General features: G+C 33.6%; 1 protein-coding gene across 1 annotated transcript in view; it reads left to right on the top strand.

Annotated features, from left to right (window-relative positions):
- Window positions 1-126: 126 nt before the first annotated feature.
- LOC123716721 (retinal-specific phospholipid-transporting ATPase ABCA4-like) overlaps window positions 127-18559 on the top strand; it is a 41264-nt gene continuing 22831 nt past the window's right edge. Inside the window, exons 1-19 of the mRNA XM_045672587.1 lie at window positions 127-574; window positions 1109-1235; window positions 1783-1892; window positions 2080-2194; window positions 3148-3233; window positions 4048-4206; window positions 4351-4579; window positions 5034-5201; window positions 5905-6083; window positions 6700-6840; window positions 7690-7807; window positions 8042-8196; window positions 8762-8989; window positions 10100-10238; window positions 12800-13049; window positions 14558-14616; window positions 14695-14807; window positions 17109-17331; window positions 18429-18511. Of these exons, the coding sequence (XP_045528543.1) occupies window positions 392-574; window positions 1109-1235; window positions 1783-1892; window positions 2080-2194; window positions 3148-3233; window positions 4048-4206; window positions 4351-4579; window positions 5034-5201; window positions 5905-6083; window positions 6700-6840; window positions 7690-7807; window positions 8042-8196; window positions 8762-8989; window positions 10100-10238; window positions 12800-13049; window positions 14558-14616; window positions 14695-14807; window positions 17109-17331; window positions 18429-18511 (2865 nt within the window). The 5' untranslated portion in view covers window positions 127-391. The remainder of the gene's footprint in view (window positions 575-1108; window positions 1236-1782; window positions 1893-2079; window positions 2195-3147; window positions 3234-4047; window positions 4207-4350; window positions 4580-5033; window positions 5202-5904; window positions 6084-6699; window positions 6841-7689; window positions 7808-8041; window positions 8197-8761; window positions 8990-10099; window positions 10239-12799; window positions 13050-14557; window positions 14617-14694; window positions 14808-17108; window positions 17332-18428; window positions 18512-18559) is intronic.

Here is an 18559-nt window from a genome sequence, read left to right on the forward strand (position 1 = left end):
GTTATCTGTAGAGTTAGATATCTATAAACGTTCTCATTTTTATTTGACAGACTGAGTTGTCATTTAAAACGTTAACGAGATATCACAAAGACGTTGACAGTTCTTTTGTATTAGAGAAAACAAAATTCTCCAAGTTACATTGGGATAGGTTGCGTTTAATGTTTAACTAAATAAATAAAAGCAATTATAGCTTTTAGTATACGTGGTGCCTTCTCGTTTGTTAGTCTTCACTTGGATCTTCAATGGACGAAGATATAATCTAACCATTGCCGCTGTGTAACGAACCAAACATTAGGAGAATACAAAACAATGTCGCGATCTTGATATAACAAAGTGATTCATTACCTTTATACCTTGTAATTGACTTACTTTTTTAAATATATCGATTAAAATGCAGTTTGTATTATGGGTTCTGATGTGGAAGCACTTAATTGTCCGCATGAAAAGATTCATCCAGACACCTCTAGAACTATTTTCACCGCTGGTTGTATTTATCATACTGTATATATTTAAAGATAAATTAAACCCAGTGAATAAACATCGAAGCGTTGAGGGTTTTACGATTCACGAGACGGTAAGTTTCGCTAACATTTATAGGTAAAATAGTATTTTTTTCCAAACTTTGTCAGCTTTATCATAGAATGTATGAGTAGATTTGTTTTCTTGTTAAGATCATCTATTTATGCTTTTTATTAATATTTAAAAAGATGTAGTAGCAAGATTTTGTAATTTACAATGTTGGTTTTTTATATTTTAATACCAATCTATATTGTTCTCTGAGTTTTAAGTATTATTTTCTGTTGAAGATTGAGCATAACTTGGATACTTCAGTTATTTATTAAGTTAGAAAAACCTTTATCTTGCTTACATAAGTACTATGCCATGACTCACTATAGTCTGGAAGTCTATTGATCAATATGTTGCTGTTGGCCAGGATCCAAAGAGCAATTCAAAAGTAATATCTTACTACTACTGAATACATATATTGTGATGGCTAAAAACTATTTTCTTGTAGAAATAAAACTAGGATGTATTTCCTAGGTAATCTTTTTTACCAAACATATTACAATCTGCAGGTTGTTATTATACTGTAATTATTTATTAACAGGATGTAATTCCCCTGAATCAGTTAGAGTCACCAATAAAAATTTATTATGTTCCTGAAACTGATCTTACAAATCTTTTAATGGAAAAAGTGGCTGCCAAATTACGCTTGAAGGAACAGGGGCAATTATGTAAGTTTCATTATAATTAGAATTACAATCATATTCTATGTTCTAAAATTGGTACTCTAAATCTAGTATATTTTGTAAATTTTAAAGATAATACAACTAACTTACTATTTATATGATTTACATTTCTTTACAGTACAATTACAGGATGTATTAAGAAAGAAGAACAAAAACTTTTAAGTTAAATAATGTGAAATTTTTATAAAAAAAATCATAAATCTCAATAATTTATATACATATATATACAAGGTGCAGTGTTAATGTATAAACATAATTGTTTAAAAACATATAACAATAAGAAAAATTTAAACAGCAATGAACTTGTTATAAATGTAACTAATATATTATTTGTAATGTATAATATATTGTAATATTACTCTAAACTATGTGTTGTTTACCCCTTGTTTTCCGTGTTTGGCTGCACCAAATATCTCTTAACTATTGTTACTAAGAAAGCAAAATCATACACTTTGGGTTAAACACATTGATTAAACCTGACAAAAGGCTGACAACAAAATTATTCTAAAATATGCTATAATTGTATTCACAGATGGTGCATTTCGTGGATACATCCCAATATCAGATGAAAAAGAAATTGAAAACATTTTAAAGACCGTATCTTTAGATGATGCTGTTATTGTTTTTCCTGATTCTTTACGGGTAAGCTTGTTACAGGTTTGTGATTAACCAAATATTGTTCGATACTACTACCATTCAAGTCCATGGAACATATTAATCAAATTTTTAATGACAAGAATAAAACCATGATTTGATAAAGAGTATTTCTCTTCATAATGAACTGAAGCTATCTTTCTTTAAATAGAAATAATTCAAATATTGTTAACAGAACTCATCAAACATTTGGCCGGAAAGTCTTAGATATACAATACGGATGAAAACCAACTTCATGACACGCAACTATAAGCCTTGGGATGGTAATTTAGGATCACATAGAAACTTTGGTAAGATATTGTGAAATTTTTATTTAATGTTAATAGTTTTTAGGTTGTGTTAATTGAAATGTGTCATTTGTTACTGATATGCTAAATTTTAATTGAAATCAACAAACTAATTTCAATTTATTTATAAAAGCTATTTTAGCTATTTAAATTAATATTTAATGTGACAAGCATTTATCGCCAAACATAACATACGGATAAAAAAAAACGAAAGTAAAATAGTTTTCTAAGTGTGATTGGAGCAACTCAGAATATCCAGACGGATATTTAGGTTGGTTCGTTTCACCAAATGTGGTTCAATCGTTATATTATCATAACTGTTGAGGCGGACAAATGTTTTGAACCAAAATGCTATTCTGGTTGTAATTTAAAATTAAAATATATGTGGTAAAGTTAAATTTAAGCATTCGATTCTGAATCACTCCAATTTGAGGTGAGGTTAGGTTATCAATATTTATGTAAAACAGTTTATTTCATTGAAATAGACGCAAACAAATGTTTGCCTGTGGCCTACGTGTCAACTGTCTGTGCTAAGCAGTAGGATCAAATGACACGTATTTACACCTTTATAATTAACTATCCGTACTCCGTTCTAAGAAGCAACAGGAGATGAGCAATTTTTTCAATTCGCCGTATAGATAAAAACAGTGTTACTTATATAAACGTACAGATAATATATATAAAACAAGATTACTGTCAATTTTTTTCGAAAATAATGTTCTTTTTTTTAAATAACATTAATACAGCAACAAAAGTTTGCCATACCCATTGAACTACTAAGTTTTTTTAAGTTACCCATTACTTACGTTTCGGTTTTCTGATATGTATACAGTTGCTGATCTAATAATATGTTAGAAAACTGTGTTTAAAGACGACATTGAAAATTAAAAGAAGCTACATACTATTACGGATGGCCTGCAATAATGGGAGTCTTGTGATATTTTTTTTTATTTCAGCCACAACTTACAACTCCTTCCTTCGATTGCAATGGGCCATTGATAGTACTTATCTCCAGCTGTTAACCGAAAATGATATTGACCTGGTAATTCTGGCTTAACTTTAATTTGGGAATAATTTCTCTAATTTATTTTAAATTTGGGAATAATTCCTCAAATTTATTTTAAATTTGGGAATAATTCCTCTAATTTATTAAATACTTTTTAAGAAATAAAATGCGGTGTCGGCCTAGTGGCTTTAGCGTGCCAGTCTCATCCCTGAGATTCATGCCACGGCTGCGCGCGCACCAATGGACTTTCTATGTGCGTATTTAACATTCGCTCGAATGGTGCAGGAAAAATCGTGAGGAAACCGGCTTTCTTAAACCCAAAAAATCGACGGCGTGTTAAAGAAAAGGCTGATCACCTACTTCCCTATTAGATTTACCAACAATCATGAAACAGATGCTACTGTTGATGCTGACGTACTCTGAGGCCCAGCCCTAAAATTTTTGTAGAATCATTGTTTTTTTATAGAATCAAAATAAATTCGGAAATCAAATTAAGTTTGGTGGCGGTTTTTTGTATAGATGTTCAGATATGTGAAAAAACTTTAGATAAATGAAACACTTTGAAGCTGGATACGAACATAAAATTAGGGTTGCGACGCTAACAAAAACTAACTTGGCTAAGGGTTCAGAAATCTAAGTAACACTTATGTTTGTGATTGTGCATTATCGGAACGAAAATGTTAAATTACAATTTATGAGTGTGGAAAAACTAAAGGGCTGATATTGTCTTCGTCGATTTTGGATTTTTTTTTTACGATTATAAATATAAACTAAAATATATATGTATATGCAACTTAACTAATGTTAGGTTAACTTTCGGTTAGCAACAATTACTTGGTTATCTTTACAGAGAGTCTCCCTCCAAGAGTTACCATATGCTGAAGCTGCAGAGAATCAGATTGTGGCGATTATCGGACAAATCCTGGTGTTCCTAAGCTGGTTGTCACTGCAACTGGTTTTTGTATTTCTATGTTCGAGGTTGTTAGAAGAACGAACGTCAGGAGTACAAGTTAGTTTGATTATATAATGTTATATATTATATTTTTGGACGTAATATAAAAAAATATTTTACCAATATCAGGGTAGAAAACTAGTCAGCTAACATGTAAGTTTATGTTCTATATATTATAAAAAAGCCGTTTCCTTTAACCAGGAGCTGATAAAGATGGTAGGGGTGTCATCAAACATGCTAAGCCTGTCCCACTTTTTGAACGTGCTTCCTACGGGGATCATATTCAGTGTGGTGAATTCCGCTCTTTTAACGGCATCCTCGAACCCACTATTGCCTCACACAAATCCACTCATGATAGCCATCATGTTTCTTCTCTTCTACGTCTCCCTTATCGGAGTGGCCTTTGCGTTAAGCTATTTGGTGAAGAATCGTAAGTATTTTTTTTATTGAGATCCCGACTCTTATAATCTCTATGTAGTTCGCTCAATATCCGTAGACGAAGTGTTTATATACTTAGTCTGGCCATAAATACTGTTACAATTGACAATTAAGAAAATATTACATTTGAATTTAGAATCTGTCATTTTTATATCATTGTTCATTGGGTTTTCTCATTTTGGCGCCAATACATTGTACAATATTTTGCGATATTCAAATGGAGTGTGGTGGTAGGTATAGAGCAAAATGCAATTGCTAAAACTCCATCCGCTTGGTATTAGGAAAATGTTTGTTATCTCATGTCGGGTAATAGCGCTTATTTATTGACAATGGCAAATCTCAATCACAACGTAATATTGATATTGTAACGTCTAATAACCCAAAATTATATCTACTTTATATTCATTAATTATAGTAATACGTTTTTATTTTTATTTTATTTCCAGCTCAATACATAGTGTCCATTTCCTCTGTGGTGTACATAGTTTTGACGTTTCCATCCAAGTGGCTTCTGGAATTGGCTATCCCGTGGTGGGCGATGCCCTTTGCAATGCTGGTTCCTCACACCCCCATGTTGACCTTCTGGAAGGAAATGGTTGCTCTGGAACAGTACGGTGAGTTAGATTCAATATAATTATTTGGACACAGGCATTACTAACGCATTATTAGCTAAATCTAATCTCTCAACAAACTTTCTAGAACATGGTATAAATCATTCAATGAATAGTGTTCGCGGAATGGCTAGTGCGTGAACCCTGAGGTCGTGTATTCGAATCACGACTGTTTACTGACGGATTTTAATTATATGTGTCAATAAACTCCAGGAATAGAAGGCTCTAATAAGCCCCGATGTTATAAGGTTTTTACGTGGTAATTGAATACACAGTTTTAGGTACAAAAATATACTTATACAGTCATATTCAATTGTTTTTATTTATCACATTTTTATAAAAACTTTCCTACGTTTCGCATGTCTTTGAATGATAACGATTTGGCTATGCAATTGTTGTACGTTATTTAAATCCGTGAAAATAAAGATACGTGCACATTCTACTACGTACGAGACGCTCGCAAGTGGACGTACATGTCCATTTTGGTATTTTGTTGGCATTGAATTTTAAATTGGTAAAAAATAAATTTAGACCCAATATGTCGACGGTGTGTGTCAGGCACGAGAGGCTGATCTGATCTGATCTGACCTACTCGCCTATTAGATTGATCCTTAAACACGTACATAGATCTGAGGCCTAGACCGAAAAAGGTTGTAGTCACACTGTTTTTTTTTAAACGCAACACAAGTAATCTTTTGCATTACAGGACAAGGAATAACAATATCGAATATGGCCTCTACGCACGGCAAAAACAGTGTATCAGTACTTGGTTGTTACTTTTTCTTCGTTTTACAGTCGGTTATTTTTTTCTCTGTCGCACGTTATCTCTCTCTCGTTATGCCCGGACCATATGGCCAAGCCTTGCCCTGGACTTTCATTTGTCAGGTATGTATCACAAGATTTTGCTTCTTTGGACAGGAATTATGCTTTGTTGTACTCATGCCAGATGGATTTAATTCCTTAGCGAAATTTACGATAGTATTCACACGTATACGTCGAAATTTTAAGATTTTAATACTTTTTAGAATTTTCACGACATCTTTATGTGCGTTTATTTATTTACCAACACAATTTTTTTCGGATTTAGAAATTTATATATATATATATATAAAGAAACTAAATCTAAAGTATTTCCTAACCAATTCGACTTAGGGTCAAGAAAAGAGCGTATCAATTCTTAAAAGGCTGGCAACGCACTTGTGAACCCTCTGGCATTAACAGAGTTAAGTGTCCTTAACATCAGATAAGCCTCTTATTCGGTGGCTCCCTGTTGTGTTAAAAAACTAACAAGGTTTTCCGAATTTTATAATGTGACTTAACTACCGATTAGTAATTCACTCATTCATTAAAACCATTTTTTTTGACTAGAAGGTTTTCCTAACCGACGGTTATAAGGAGGCTTAGAAGCTTCAAACAAACACATTATTTAACTGTAAATTAGATTTCTCCATTCCAGCAAAATGTTGGGTATAAATTGCAAACAATTGCTTTCGAATTTCAGAAAAGTTACTGGAGCAAGACGCAGATCCGTCCAGAAGACGAAATAGAGGAGTTGGAGGAGATGAGACAGGAAGATGCTATGTTCTTTGAGCAGCCTCCGAGGAATGCTGAAGTTGGCATTAAGATTGTCAACGTTTCTAAGGTATATTAACTAGAAATTCTGCGATCCACTTGGAGCTATACAATGATTCGTTAGTGTTAAAAAAAGTATCTGTGAACAGAAAAAAATGAGTAAGTGTTGCCTTTAATAATTAGCAAAATATATGGAGAGTGATAAAGACAAAACATTCAATGGATATGAGGCCATACTTTCTGCTCTCCATCTCCCTCTCTCCATCTCCCTCTCTCCATCTCTTACACTCGCGGAGCTAGATAAACTTTTGTTACTAACAACATCAGTATCGTCTGCTATATAAAAACTTCCTAAAGTATAAACATGTCTTAAGTGAAAGCTCGCCAACTAACCTAACTAAATAAAATAAAAAAATGTCTTTATAAACAATGTGTAACATTTAGGAACCCTTTTAAGTAAAACGTACTTGTGTCAGGGTTGCCAGCTCTACCATAACAAACTTAATAGTTAATTCCATACATTTTTTTCCTTCCTTAAACGAGTTTTTTATATTGTGAACGGTGAGCGGGTAGGTATTTAATTTATTATAGATGTAGTCTGCCTGCATATTGCGCCTGGCGACGACAACATCGGTATTTCTAGCTTTTAATATAACACTTATGGCGTATAATTTCCGGAAAGTAAAATCGAATGCATGTTCGTATATTATCTTTATTTTGCATCGAAAAGTGCATTGCTCTACCATGAGTTTGACAAAGTATTAAAAGACAATGTGAAATAAGTGTTTATTTCAGATACTGATACTTGGGTCATACTAAAAAATTTAGTACAAATATTTTGAGCCTTCATTTCGTTCGTTTTTTAAATTTGGATTTTTTTTAATTGTCTATGACGAGTATTATTTACTGCTTCATTCAGGTGTTCGATAAGAAACGCGTGGTAAATGATGTCACAATGGACATAATCAAGGGGGAGATTACAGTGTTGCTAGGTCATAATGGCGCAGGGAAAACAACGCTTATGTCTATCATAACTGGTAATAATTTTCACGTACTTATTAATTTTCTATTTTATTGTAATGATTGTCACTTACGCCTTGATAAGACAAATAAAAAATTAACTATATTATTAATCAAACTATATCTAATACTTTTTTTAGAATTAACGGACAGTTCAAGGATTTTGAGTAATCGCAATAATCGATATAAATAAAATCAGTACTGAAAATTTAAAGTTCTTACTAATTGTCAAAATTCATAATTTTTTTTAGGCATGTTAAGCCCAACCGAAGGCAATGTGTACGTAGAAGGACTGGACACGTACACACAAAGAGAACAAATGCGACAACACCTCGGCCTTTGTCCGCAACACAACCTCTTCTTCCCGGATCTTACTGTGCTTGAACATGTCATATTTTTTACCATGGTAAAATATTTTTTTTTAACATATAAGAAATTTATATTGCAAGGTATAAATATAATAATTTTGAACAACAGCGATATCTTACGCCCATGAAGTATCGTAATTTTTAGTAAGATAACGCTTAAATAAATTATCATACTTAATAGCTAACGCCTAGTACTGAACTGCCTGGCGTAGTTTACTTTATATTTTGGTTCTTAAAATAAATAAGTCCGTCGTTCCACAACTGAGCGTTTTCTAAGGCAGTTTTTGCCACACACCACCACTATGTGAATCAGCTGCCAACTGAAGTATTTCAAGAAAAGAGCGGTTCTTGAAAGGCCGGCAACGCACTTGCGAGCCTTCTGGCAATGTTAGTGGCCATAGGTGGCGGTATCACTTAACATCAGGTGAGCCTCCTGCCCGTTTGCCTCCTATTATCCTCCTATTAATTTGTTTTTTTTTAAATTATAGTTCATAGTGAAACCGTTTGTTATTTATAATTTATTTTTCAAATATTTTGCATTTTAATAGATTACCCTCAAAACAGTCAAATTCAATTTAAGGAAAACCATTGCCTCTTTTCCAGCTCAAAGGCGAAGGCTATAGAGAGGCAAAATCCTCATCAATAAAGTTGCTGGACCACTTGGGCTTATCCACCAAACTGAATGAACCGAGCAGTGCTCTATCTGGAGGAATGAAGAGACGGCTCCAGCTGGCGTGTGCTTTAGCTGGAGATGCGAAGTTGCTGGTGTTAGATGAACCTACAGCTGGATTAGATGTGGAATCTAGAAGGCAATTGTGGGATTTGCTTTCGGTATGTAACATTCATTTAACATCAATTAAATTTAAATCAATTTCTGTAAAACCAGTTTTCCGCATGAAGTTTGAATTATTTGACAGCGCTCAAGATTGGATTAAACTTAAAATATTAAATTATTAGGACTAAAATACTAAATGTAAGACTTAATTTCTCCTATATTAAAACTTATTATTGTGATAAATCTAATTGGTTGTTTAATATCTTTGTATTGCGTGTTTAGATTCATTTTGATTGGTCCATTCTAGACCAATCACAGACACGCGACGCGATTTCTCGTTTCCGGAATTACTATTAAACGCGCCATAGTTCGACTTTGTCTTTTACCTTCCTAAATAACGCTATTTTAAGTCAGAAGTTGTTGCGATATTCTGATACATATATCCGCTGGTTTTCATGCATATGGGTCGCACGAGATTTGACGTACACGTAGTTGCCGGCGATAAATTTTGCGCGTAGACTATAGTCGACGCATTATGAATTGCGGCTTCGGATCATAAATCATATCTGTCCGTCTCGCTCGCACTTACAGGGCTAATGGAGAGGTGTAGTGTTGTGCGTAAGAATTGTAGTGGTGCATATCGATAACGGTATTGGTACGATCGATATGCTAAATTATGTTGAGCGTTAATAGGAATTTTTTTTTTTCGGTATCTGAAAATAAATGTTTTTATTTTGTAAGATAACTGTAATTATTTAATTTATTCAAAACCACGTTAGAAAATAAATTCTCCATCTCCGTATTGCGTAACGAAGCGTACAATAACAATAACACCTCCGTGCGTAGTTAGCTAAGTATCGCTTCGACACATTCCTATTACCATACGACTCCCTGCATGCGTCGACTTTAGAAAGAGACAGTCGTCTAATCTATCTTTTATCTCTCTCGAACACTACCATAACGTTTAGCGTTTAAATGTTTTATGATAGTTTCACGGCCTCATACAGCGCAATGAAATAAAACAAATGTCCAATAAAGTATTTAATTCTGAATCGATATTCGCATAAACGATAAATATAATAATTGATGGGTGTGTTAGCGTTTGTTTGCTATGCGCAATTGTTCTGTTGGGTTGATTTATAAATTCTTGTTTTACTTACGTTTAGTCACTACGAGGTTCTCGTACGGTTTTGCTGAGTACGCACTTCATGGAAGAGGCGGACGCGTTGGGTGACCGCGTCGCCGCATTGCAGGGCGGGAAACTACGTTGTCACGCAACCCCTATGTATCTCAAGAGGGCTTTAGGTTTGTAATTATATTTATTGACACTACAATATAAAAAATTGAACATAATTAAATCAAAAGGAGGGCAATTGGCGGCCTTATCGCTTACGAGCGATCTCTACCAGGCAACCACTGTAAGTAAAGAAAAAAAATGTATTATATTACATAAATTAGGCAGCAAGTGTAAAAATTCAAAATTCAAAAATTCAAAATTCAAAATTCTTTATTTGTTCAGATACATGTACAATACAATTCAGATAGAGGCCTCCCTAGTAAATCAGAGACCTGTGACAGGGAAGCTTCGCTCTTCTTTAAATCAACCAACACAATTGGTTAAAAAAAAAAAAAGAAAAATAAATAAATAAAAATAAACAAATATATGAATATATTATGATGACTATGTAATGTGTTTGTGAAAGCCGAAACAAATGTGTGCGCGTGTTGCATGAAAAGATGGATTAAGGAAAAAATTATATTAGATGATTTAACAATGCTTCTGTTTTGTTGTAGTTAAGTGTACCGAGCCAATGGTTTAGAGTTGTTTTACATTTATGGTATGTAAGATTATGAAAGCTAAGGGTTTTATTTAAACTATTATAGAGATAAGCTGAGCGATTGTTGTATTGATTACGTGCAAAGATTGTCTTGCAAATTGTGTAGCTTATTATATTATGTTGGGTCCTTTTTTGAGGTGTGTCTGTTTTATGTGGAGAGGTTGCGTGTCTCCTAAGGACACAACGGAGAATATAGAGCTGGCGTATGGTCAGTAGTTTGCAAGACTTGTACAACTCTTCAGTTGGAAAACTTTTATTTTTTAGTAACATTATTTTTATAATTGCTCTCTGAGCTCTTTCAAGTGCTAGAACTTTGGTTTTCGCACAACCACCCCACACTGTGATACAGTAGGTGATAACAGATTGAACTAATGCTTTATACACGGTATATATGATGTTTGGTTCCGCTACATGACGTAGAAAAAAACATATTACATATAGTTATAAAGAAGAAACTAAACAGGAACAAAAAAATAAACTAAACTGATACTGGATATATGAAAAACAAAAAGTAAAAAGTGCACATGAATCACGATAATCCAATTCAAGATCAGTCTTACGTCAGTTAGTAGTTAGTGCGAAAGTTAGGGAAACGATGTGGACAGATAATGTTTGTACGGAAGAAATTTAAAGGAAGATAGAGAAGGAGCTAAGCCAATAGGGACGGGATGTGAATTCCATAGCTTAACTAAAGAGACCTTAAAGGAATCGGAATATAATGTATATTGTTACGAAGACGGGTCGACTGCAATGATTATATACTTAGAGAACTTTTCAGCAGGCTGTAATATGATTTCTGACCGTTTCAGGAGAGGGTCAATCACATATTAGAAAATTGTAATTTCCATAATGTAGTTTTCAGGAAGCTGAAACCTTTTTTCAGTCGGTTTCAGAACATGTGTAGTAGAGTGGTGCAGTTTTCAGGGGACCCGTTTTCAGGCGTTTTCAGGCCTAGGTAGGCCTACCCCTTTGATAAAGGAATATTCTAGACCAAACTTTCTAGGTGTGAGACAAGGACGAAATGATACGAGAGAGAGAGAGAAGATCAGAACTTTCTCGAAACTAGACTGAGCACTCTTGAACGCCGTACGACAAGGACGGAGCAACGTGCGAAAGAGACAAAGAGTGCGGACGTTCTAGAATTGTGCAATCGCTACTCAGTAGCAAGCCCGCCTAGAAAAGTCTCGAATATTGTTTGGAATTATTCCCAGGGATATATAAGCAAGCCGAAACGCGACTAGTCAACTTTAGTCTTGAATGCGATAACACGAGAGGAACACCGAAGCGATAAAGTGCGAATAAAGTGATTACAAGTGATAAAGTACTTTGTGTGTTATAAGTGCATCTCTGCGATTAATTTGTGGCCATAAATTCCTCATTGATTTTTCAAGAAATAAATCCACGGCATTTTCTATCCGATCCCCTAGCTCGTAACAATATATTATAATAATATCTTATTTTAATATAACATACTATTTTAGTAGTAAAAAATCTAGAAGCCTCAAATTTATATATCTTTTTCTCGACAATTGTTTTCTAATAGGCAAGTAGTTCTATATGTGCAATTACCGCTTGTTCGTGTGGTGAAAACAACCATAGTGAGGGAACCGTCTGACAAAAAAAAATTACGGTCTCTTTGGTTATACTAAAAATAACCACAGGAATAAATGCTGAGGCCACTGGATGGTCATTTGTTATTACATTTACTTCTTAGTATTTGAGGTCATCTGCAAAGTCGTAATCCATTTTTGGTATGTTGAAACAGTTACGTCATTATAATTGGACATGATGGTTTTGTTTTAGGGTAGAACATAACAAAACATTTTTTTTTTAATGGATTCCCTGATGTAATAATATAGCTAATTATTTTGACTTTTTTAAAATAAATCTTTTATAAAAGAATGTAGAAATAAGCCTTTAAAAGTTGAATGTTATAACGTTGTGACGTTTCGCATGCATGAAGCATGGGTTCCTCATTGGTCACTGAAATTTTCATCTGAATTAATGAATTTATATATTTTAAAATAGGTACTGGCTACCGCCTAACATTCACAACTATCGGACTACCTCGAGAACACGCCATCACTGAAGTCATACAATCACACATCCCTGATGCCACACTCAAGGAAACCTCTCTCAACTCGATCTCATACAATCTCCCAGCTAAAGACAGTACGAAATTTGCTAAATTATTCACGGCTTTGGAGAATAAGAGGGGGCAACTCGGCATTGATTCTATTGGCGTGGGAAAGTCGACTTTGGAGGAAGTTTTTTTAAAGTAAGTAAATTTTAACAGTAGTTACGGCGGCCAATACACAATTTCATTTAACATATTTTAAGCCTGTATTGTCTAACATATATTAACAATGTATTAAGAAATAACTACCTTTATTTCTAATTAAAACTAAATTTAATTCAGTCAGGCGTTGACAATTTTCAGTAGTAACCTACTGTTAAGTTGTCGTAGATAAGCGAACTTTTACAATAGATGGTAAAAGTCAAAGTCAAAAATCATTTATTCATTAAGTAACACAATGTACACTTATGAACGTCAAAAAAAGAAATATACATTAAATGCTTCTAATTTTACATTTACTGCCAGTTCTCAAATCAAGGGTGTAGAACGGAAGAGAAGAACTGGCAATAAACTCTCCGCCACTCTTTTTTAATTGCCAAGTTTTTTTGGAGTTTACTCCTCAAGAAACGATTTGAGTTATAAGGCCCGGTACGGAAATTTTATGAGGAGTAAAATCAAGTGTAACACGAAAACTTGAGGCGTTACGTAGAAAGAGACAAACATATATATCTGTAGGATTGAACTCATTCTCTCTCTAAAATTGGATTTGTATAAATTGAACACAATTATTATTGTTATTATTATTATTTATATTGCTTTGTAACATACTTTATGTAATACACTTTATTGAAGTAATATAAATAATCCGAATAATTACAGATATATGTTTGTTTCTCTTATCATTTTAGCAGATGCGTTCATTTACCCTTTTTTTCTATTCAATATATAATTATCGTTCGTAAGGAGTAAACTCCAATCGTGCGTCGTAGCTGACACACACACACACATTTTTTTTGTTTTACACAACGTTTGTAACGAGCTGCAACCATTACACCATGTTCCACGTGACATTTTAAGTAATAAATAATAATAGAATTAATTAAAAACAAAGATTTGTCTCAGCTTGTCAAAGATCCTCTATCAGCAGCATGGTGAAATAGGAGCACGCACATACATTCTCGTGGGAATGACACGCAAATACATAGTCAAAAATGACTAACATCACCGCATACACGAATTCAAGCACGACCAGTTACCACAAGTAGCACCCATTCACGAGTATCATAGAACGGTTTACATGATGATGATAATATAATTAGTGCGTTTAACACAAAAGAATCACAATACACAATAATAAATAATATTAAATTTTAAGAGGGTAAAATATAATAATTAATCGCGAGCGAACAATCCAAGCGATCCCAGCACGTATTTGTATTTCCTTAATATCGATCCAAAGCAAATCGAGAATTTGATAAAATGAAAAGTGTTTTTTTTTTTAAATTTTCTCAATATTATATAGTAATGAATATGTCAAGGCTTAATTGATAACCTATTGTAATTATTACGTATAATTTTGTTTAAGTATGTCTTCGCTTCAATCCGTAGCGACAACGATATGTTTTATATAGAAACCGGATCCAAATTAGTTATTATTGTCTTCGTTCTTTTGGAAATGTGTTGATATATAAAAAAATATATTTTTTCAGATTGTGCAGTGATGTTACTACAACGTTTGATGATGACGAAGTCGATTCTGAGATTCAAGGCAAGTGTTTTATTATATGTATTTTACGCTTGAAGAACTCTTTGTTTTTCTTACATATAACGGTATTTGTATTTACAGAAGCCGATTACCAAAAACTAACGGGAATGAAATTGTATTTACGCCAGTTCACTGCGCTGTTCCGCCGTCAATTGAAGTTCCTTTGGAGCAAGAAGATATCTTTTATTCTACTGGTATGCTATACAATACTTTATTGATCGTTTAAACATTCTTTTACAGTTAATTTAGGTCACATAAAAATCTGTTGTATTTAAATTAATATATACAGTGTAAACTATATAACGACACTCGAGCCTATTTTGACGTTACAAATGGTTGCCGCTAAATTAAAAGAAAAGTTTGTATTAGAAAAAGAAAGTTTGTTTCAGACTAGTGTAAGTAATTACATAAAAATAATTCGTATTTTAACGCTATTGCGTTGTCAGTTATTTTTGTACTGTGCCGGTACTTTTTACTTATTTAATTCATATCTTGAGATATTGAGGTATGTTCGTGATAAAGCATTCGCAATGGTAAAAGACAATAACAGATTTCATGAAAAGTTCGAAACTTATGACCGCCAGTCGAGTTTATTTCTCTTAGGACAATAAAGCGACAAAACAACGTAGACACGTCCGCAGTTTTAACTAATTTCGGCAACTTTAAGTAATTTTTATTTATTTTTATTATTATTAATTTAATTTTAAACAACGCAGTTTTAAGTAATTTTTGGTATTTATTTATTTATTTACACTTCGATACACTAAAAAATAAAAATTTACATAATTAAATCAAAAGGAGTGCAACTGGCGGCCTTATCGCTTACGAGCGATCTCTTCCAGGCAACCACAAGAAAAAATAAATGTATTAAATAAGATAGGCAAGTAGTGCAAAATACATGTAATACACAGTAATTAAAACAAAAACTAAACAGGAATAAAATATTAAAGATACATTAAAGAGTAATAGGACACATAAATCACGATAATTTAAGATAAGTCTCACGTCAGTTAGTAGTTAGTAAGAAAGTTAGGGATACGATGTGGACAGGTAATGTTTGTACAGAAGAAATTTAAAGGAAGATAAAGAAGGAGCTAAGCGAATAGGGACGGGAAGTGAATTCCATAGCCTAACTGCGGAGACCTCAAAGGAATCGCCATGAAAGGAGGAGTTATGAGATGGGATTTCAAGGGTATACTTTTCGGAAGAGCGTAAGCTATAGTTATGGGCTCCCAAAAAATTGAAATCATTTTTGAGATAGGAAGGGGCTTTAGGGTTGAACAGGATGGAATATAGGAGATGAAGAACATGAGCATCACGTCGCTGACGAATTGGCAACCAGCCTAGCCGCTTACGGAACGCAGAGATATGATCGTACTTTCTTAGACCGAATATAAATCTGATACAGAAATTTTGGAGACGATCCAGTCTATTTAATTGTCGTTATCGAGGGTGGGTGTAATGCTATGTAGAGTGTATTATTGTACCGAAGACCAGCTAAACCAACCAAAGCCATTTGTTATAAGCGTTGACATACCTGTTAATCGAAAGGATTTAAGGGCCTATACGGTCGCACAACTCCAAAAAAGTACATTGTTTCTTGCCATTTTTTGTCATCGTTTCTTGAAGTATGGCGAATGGAAAAAATATATGGTGGAGTTGAGTAGTTTATGTATCCATTTTGACAGATCGATACACGATTTAAATAACTTCGCTCGATAGAAAAAAAAGAAACGTAGCAAATTTTTGACACTTTGAATTCATTTTATGACGACAATGTATATAGAACATTATTTTGAAATTTACACGATATATTTTATCACAACCCAAGAAATCCATTTTAGAAAAAAAAAATGATAAAATTACAATTTAAGGTTTTAAATAACTAATTGTTAATACGGGCCGGCGCGTCTCAGCGCTCCAGCTCTCCATTGTGTACCGCAGTCCACCCCGAGACACTGACACAGCAATGCGTCAGCACGCATTGCCAGCGCATGCCAGCGCATAGGGCCTTAACTTGAATTATATTTTGACCTTTCCATGCTGATTTGACTTGTGAGGTGTCTTGTAATTATTTTATCTTGTGTATATATAAGTTCTAAAACAAGATGCATGCCTTAAAACACAAGATAAATACAAATTTTAACCACATACACATCTAAACAAAATAGAAAAAAAACAAACGCAAATAGAAAAATAAAACTGGAAATTTAAACGAAAAATTAATTATAGATAATTTAACAAAGCTTAGCCAATCTTAAATTACGATGTTAAGATGAAATGAATAATGGTCTGTGATTTGCCTTGATTTACTGTTAATCAAAATCCGCAATAGATTTTATGTTTTACGGAGAAATAATAAAAAAAATACATATTATTAACATAAATACATATTACTGATTCTGTATTGCTGATTCTACTATATTTGTTAGTATGATTATTTCAATTTCAACCCTCCATCTGCAAGTCATGATTTGTATTAATTTATTTTTCAGCAAATTATTCTACCCATATTCTTTATATGCGGTATAACGCATATGAGTAACAATGATAAAACCGTCGAAGAACAGAACCCACCAGCGACTATGAACCTCGACATGTATCAGGATTTGCCGAATTCGCGGGTTCTTTATAAAGTGGACAAGTCTTATAGCTTACGAAGCCTTAGTGACGCCTATCCGAAAGTCGACTTTGAAGGAGCAGACGATGTAGCTGCCAGTAAGTTTTTAAATTTGTAATTTTGCGATTAATGTAAAGCCCTGAAGTAATAAAATAGCTTTACTATTTTATTTATGGTTTCTTAGAAACTTACGAGGGTAGCAGCAAATATTACGTCTGGAATACTGATTTTTGCATCTAGATTTCGTCACCTTCTTTTATTACAGGTCAAAATGTCCTATGCCACGACTGTGAAGATGAAAGCAAGTTTTTGGTGTGTTCAATATTGCACGTTGTCCACCTAATTATAAAAGTCGTAATCTTTAATACATCAAAATAAACCCGAAACCCCTAAGCATGACCAAACTTATAATATTGAGTTACTTAGTTTTTCGTATATTTTGCGAGTTTTTTATTAATACGATGTATTATATTAATAATATTAATTCGTTAAAAAAACAATTGCCGCTTGTTGACGTTGTTTTATTTTTAATTAATTTTTACGTTTTGTTTAGGTACGATTCCACTTGTTTAATAAACTGTGCGGCAGAGTGTTGCACAGCGTACGGCACAAATATTAATGTAAATAATACATTGTGCGCAAATATTCCGGCAAAGTTCGCGTTCAACTGTGTACTTTTGTGCGCGCACGATACAAGCAGTGAACTCGTGTCGACGTGCACACACTCGTTGTTCGCGAACTCAGTATTGCTAAAGCTATCAAGGCGAAAACATTGTATTGTGCTCGCACAATACAATAACACACAGGTTGCAGCAAAATGCACAACATTTTCCTGTCCGTTCATATTAGCAACAGGCGGCTGAAAATCATCTCAGTGAACAAGTGTGAAATACTGTGCACTCTCAAAAGTTACACACAGCAATGCCGGTGGAGACACAAGCCATACGCGATACCTGCTTGCACAAAATGTTTGTAAACAAATGTACGCTATTTTGGTGGAATCGAACACATACACATACACAAAAAAAAACATTTTTCGTAGTGTGATAATGTGAACTTCCGCAGTTAGGTTTGTTCCGTTGTGCGTTAAGTCCAGTTATAACAATAGGTTACAATGAGATAGTCTCAAGCGTGTGAAGAATACATAACCTTGAATTTTAAGTAATAAACATATTGAAATTTCAATATTTTTCAGATATTTTGCGTATCAGCAAACGAGACCAGTTGGATTATAACAAGTATATCGTTGGATTGGAACTTAATGAAACCGACGCTAAGGTAAGACTGTTTGCAAAATTTTAATAACTTGCCATATAATTCATAAAT

This window comes from Pieris brassicae, chromosome 11 (assembly GCF_905147105.1).
Source record: "Pieris brassicae chromosome 11, ilPieBrab1.1, whole genome shotgun sequence".
Lineage (NCBI taxonomy): Eukaryota > Metazoa > Arthropoda > Insecta > Lepidoptera > Pieridae > Pieris > Pieris brassicae.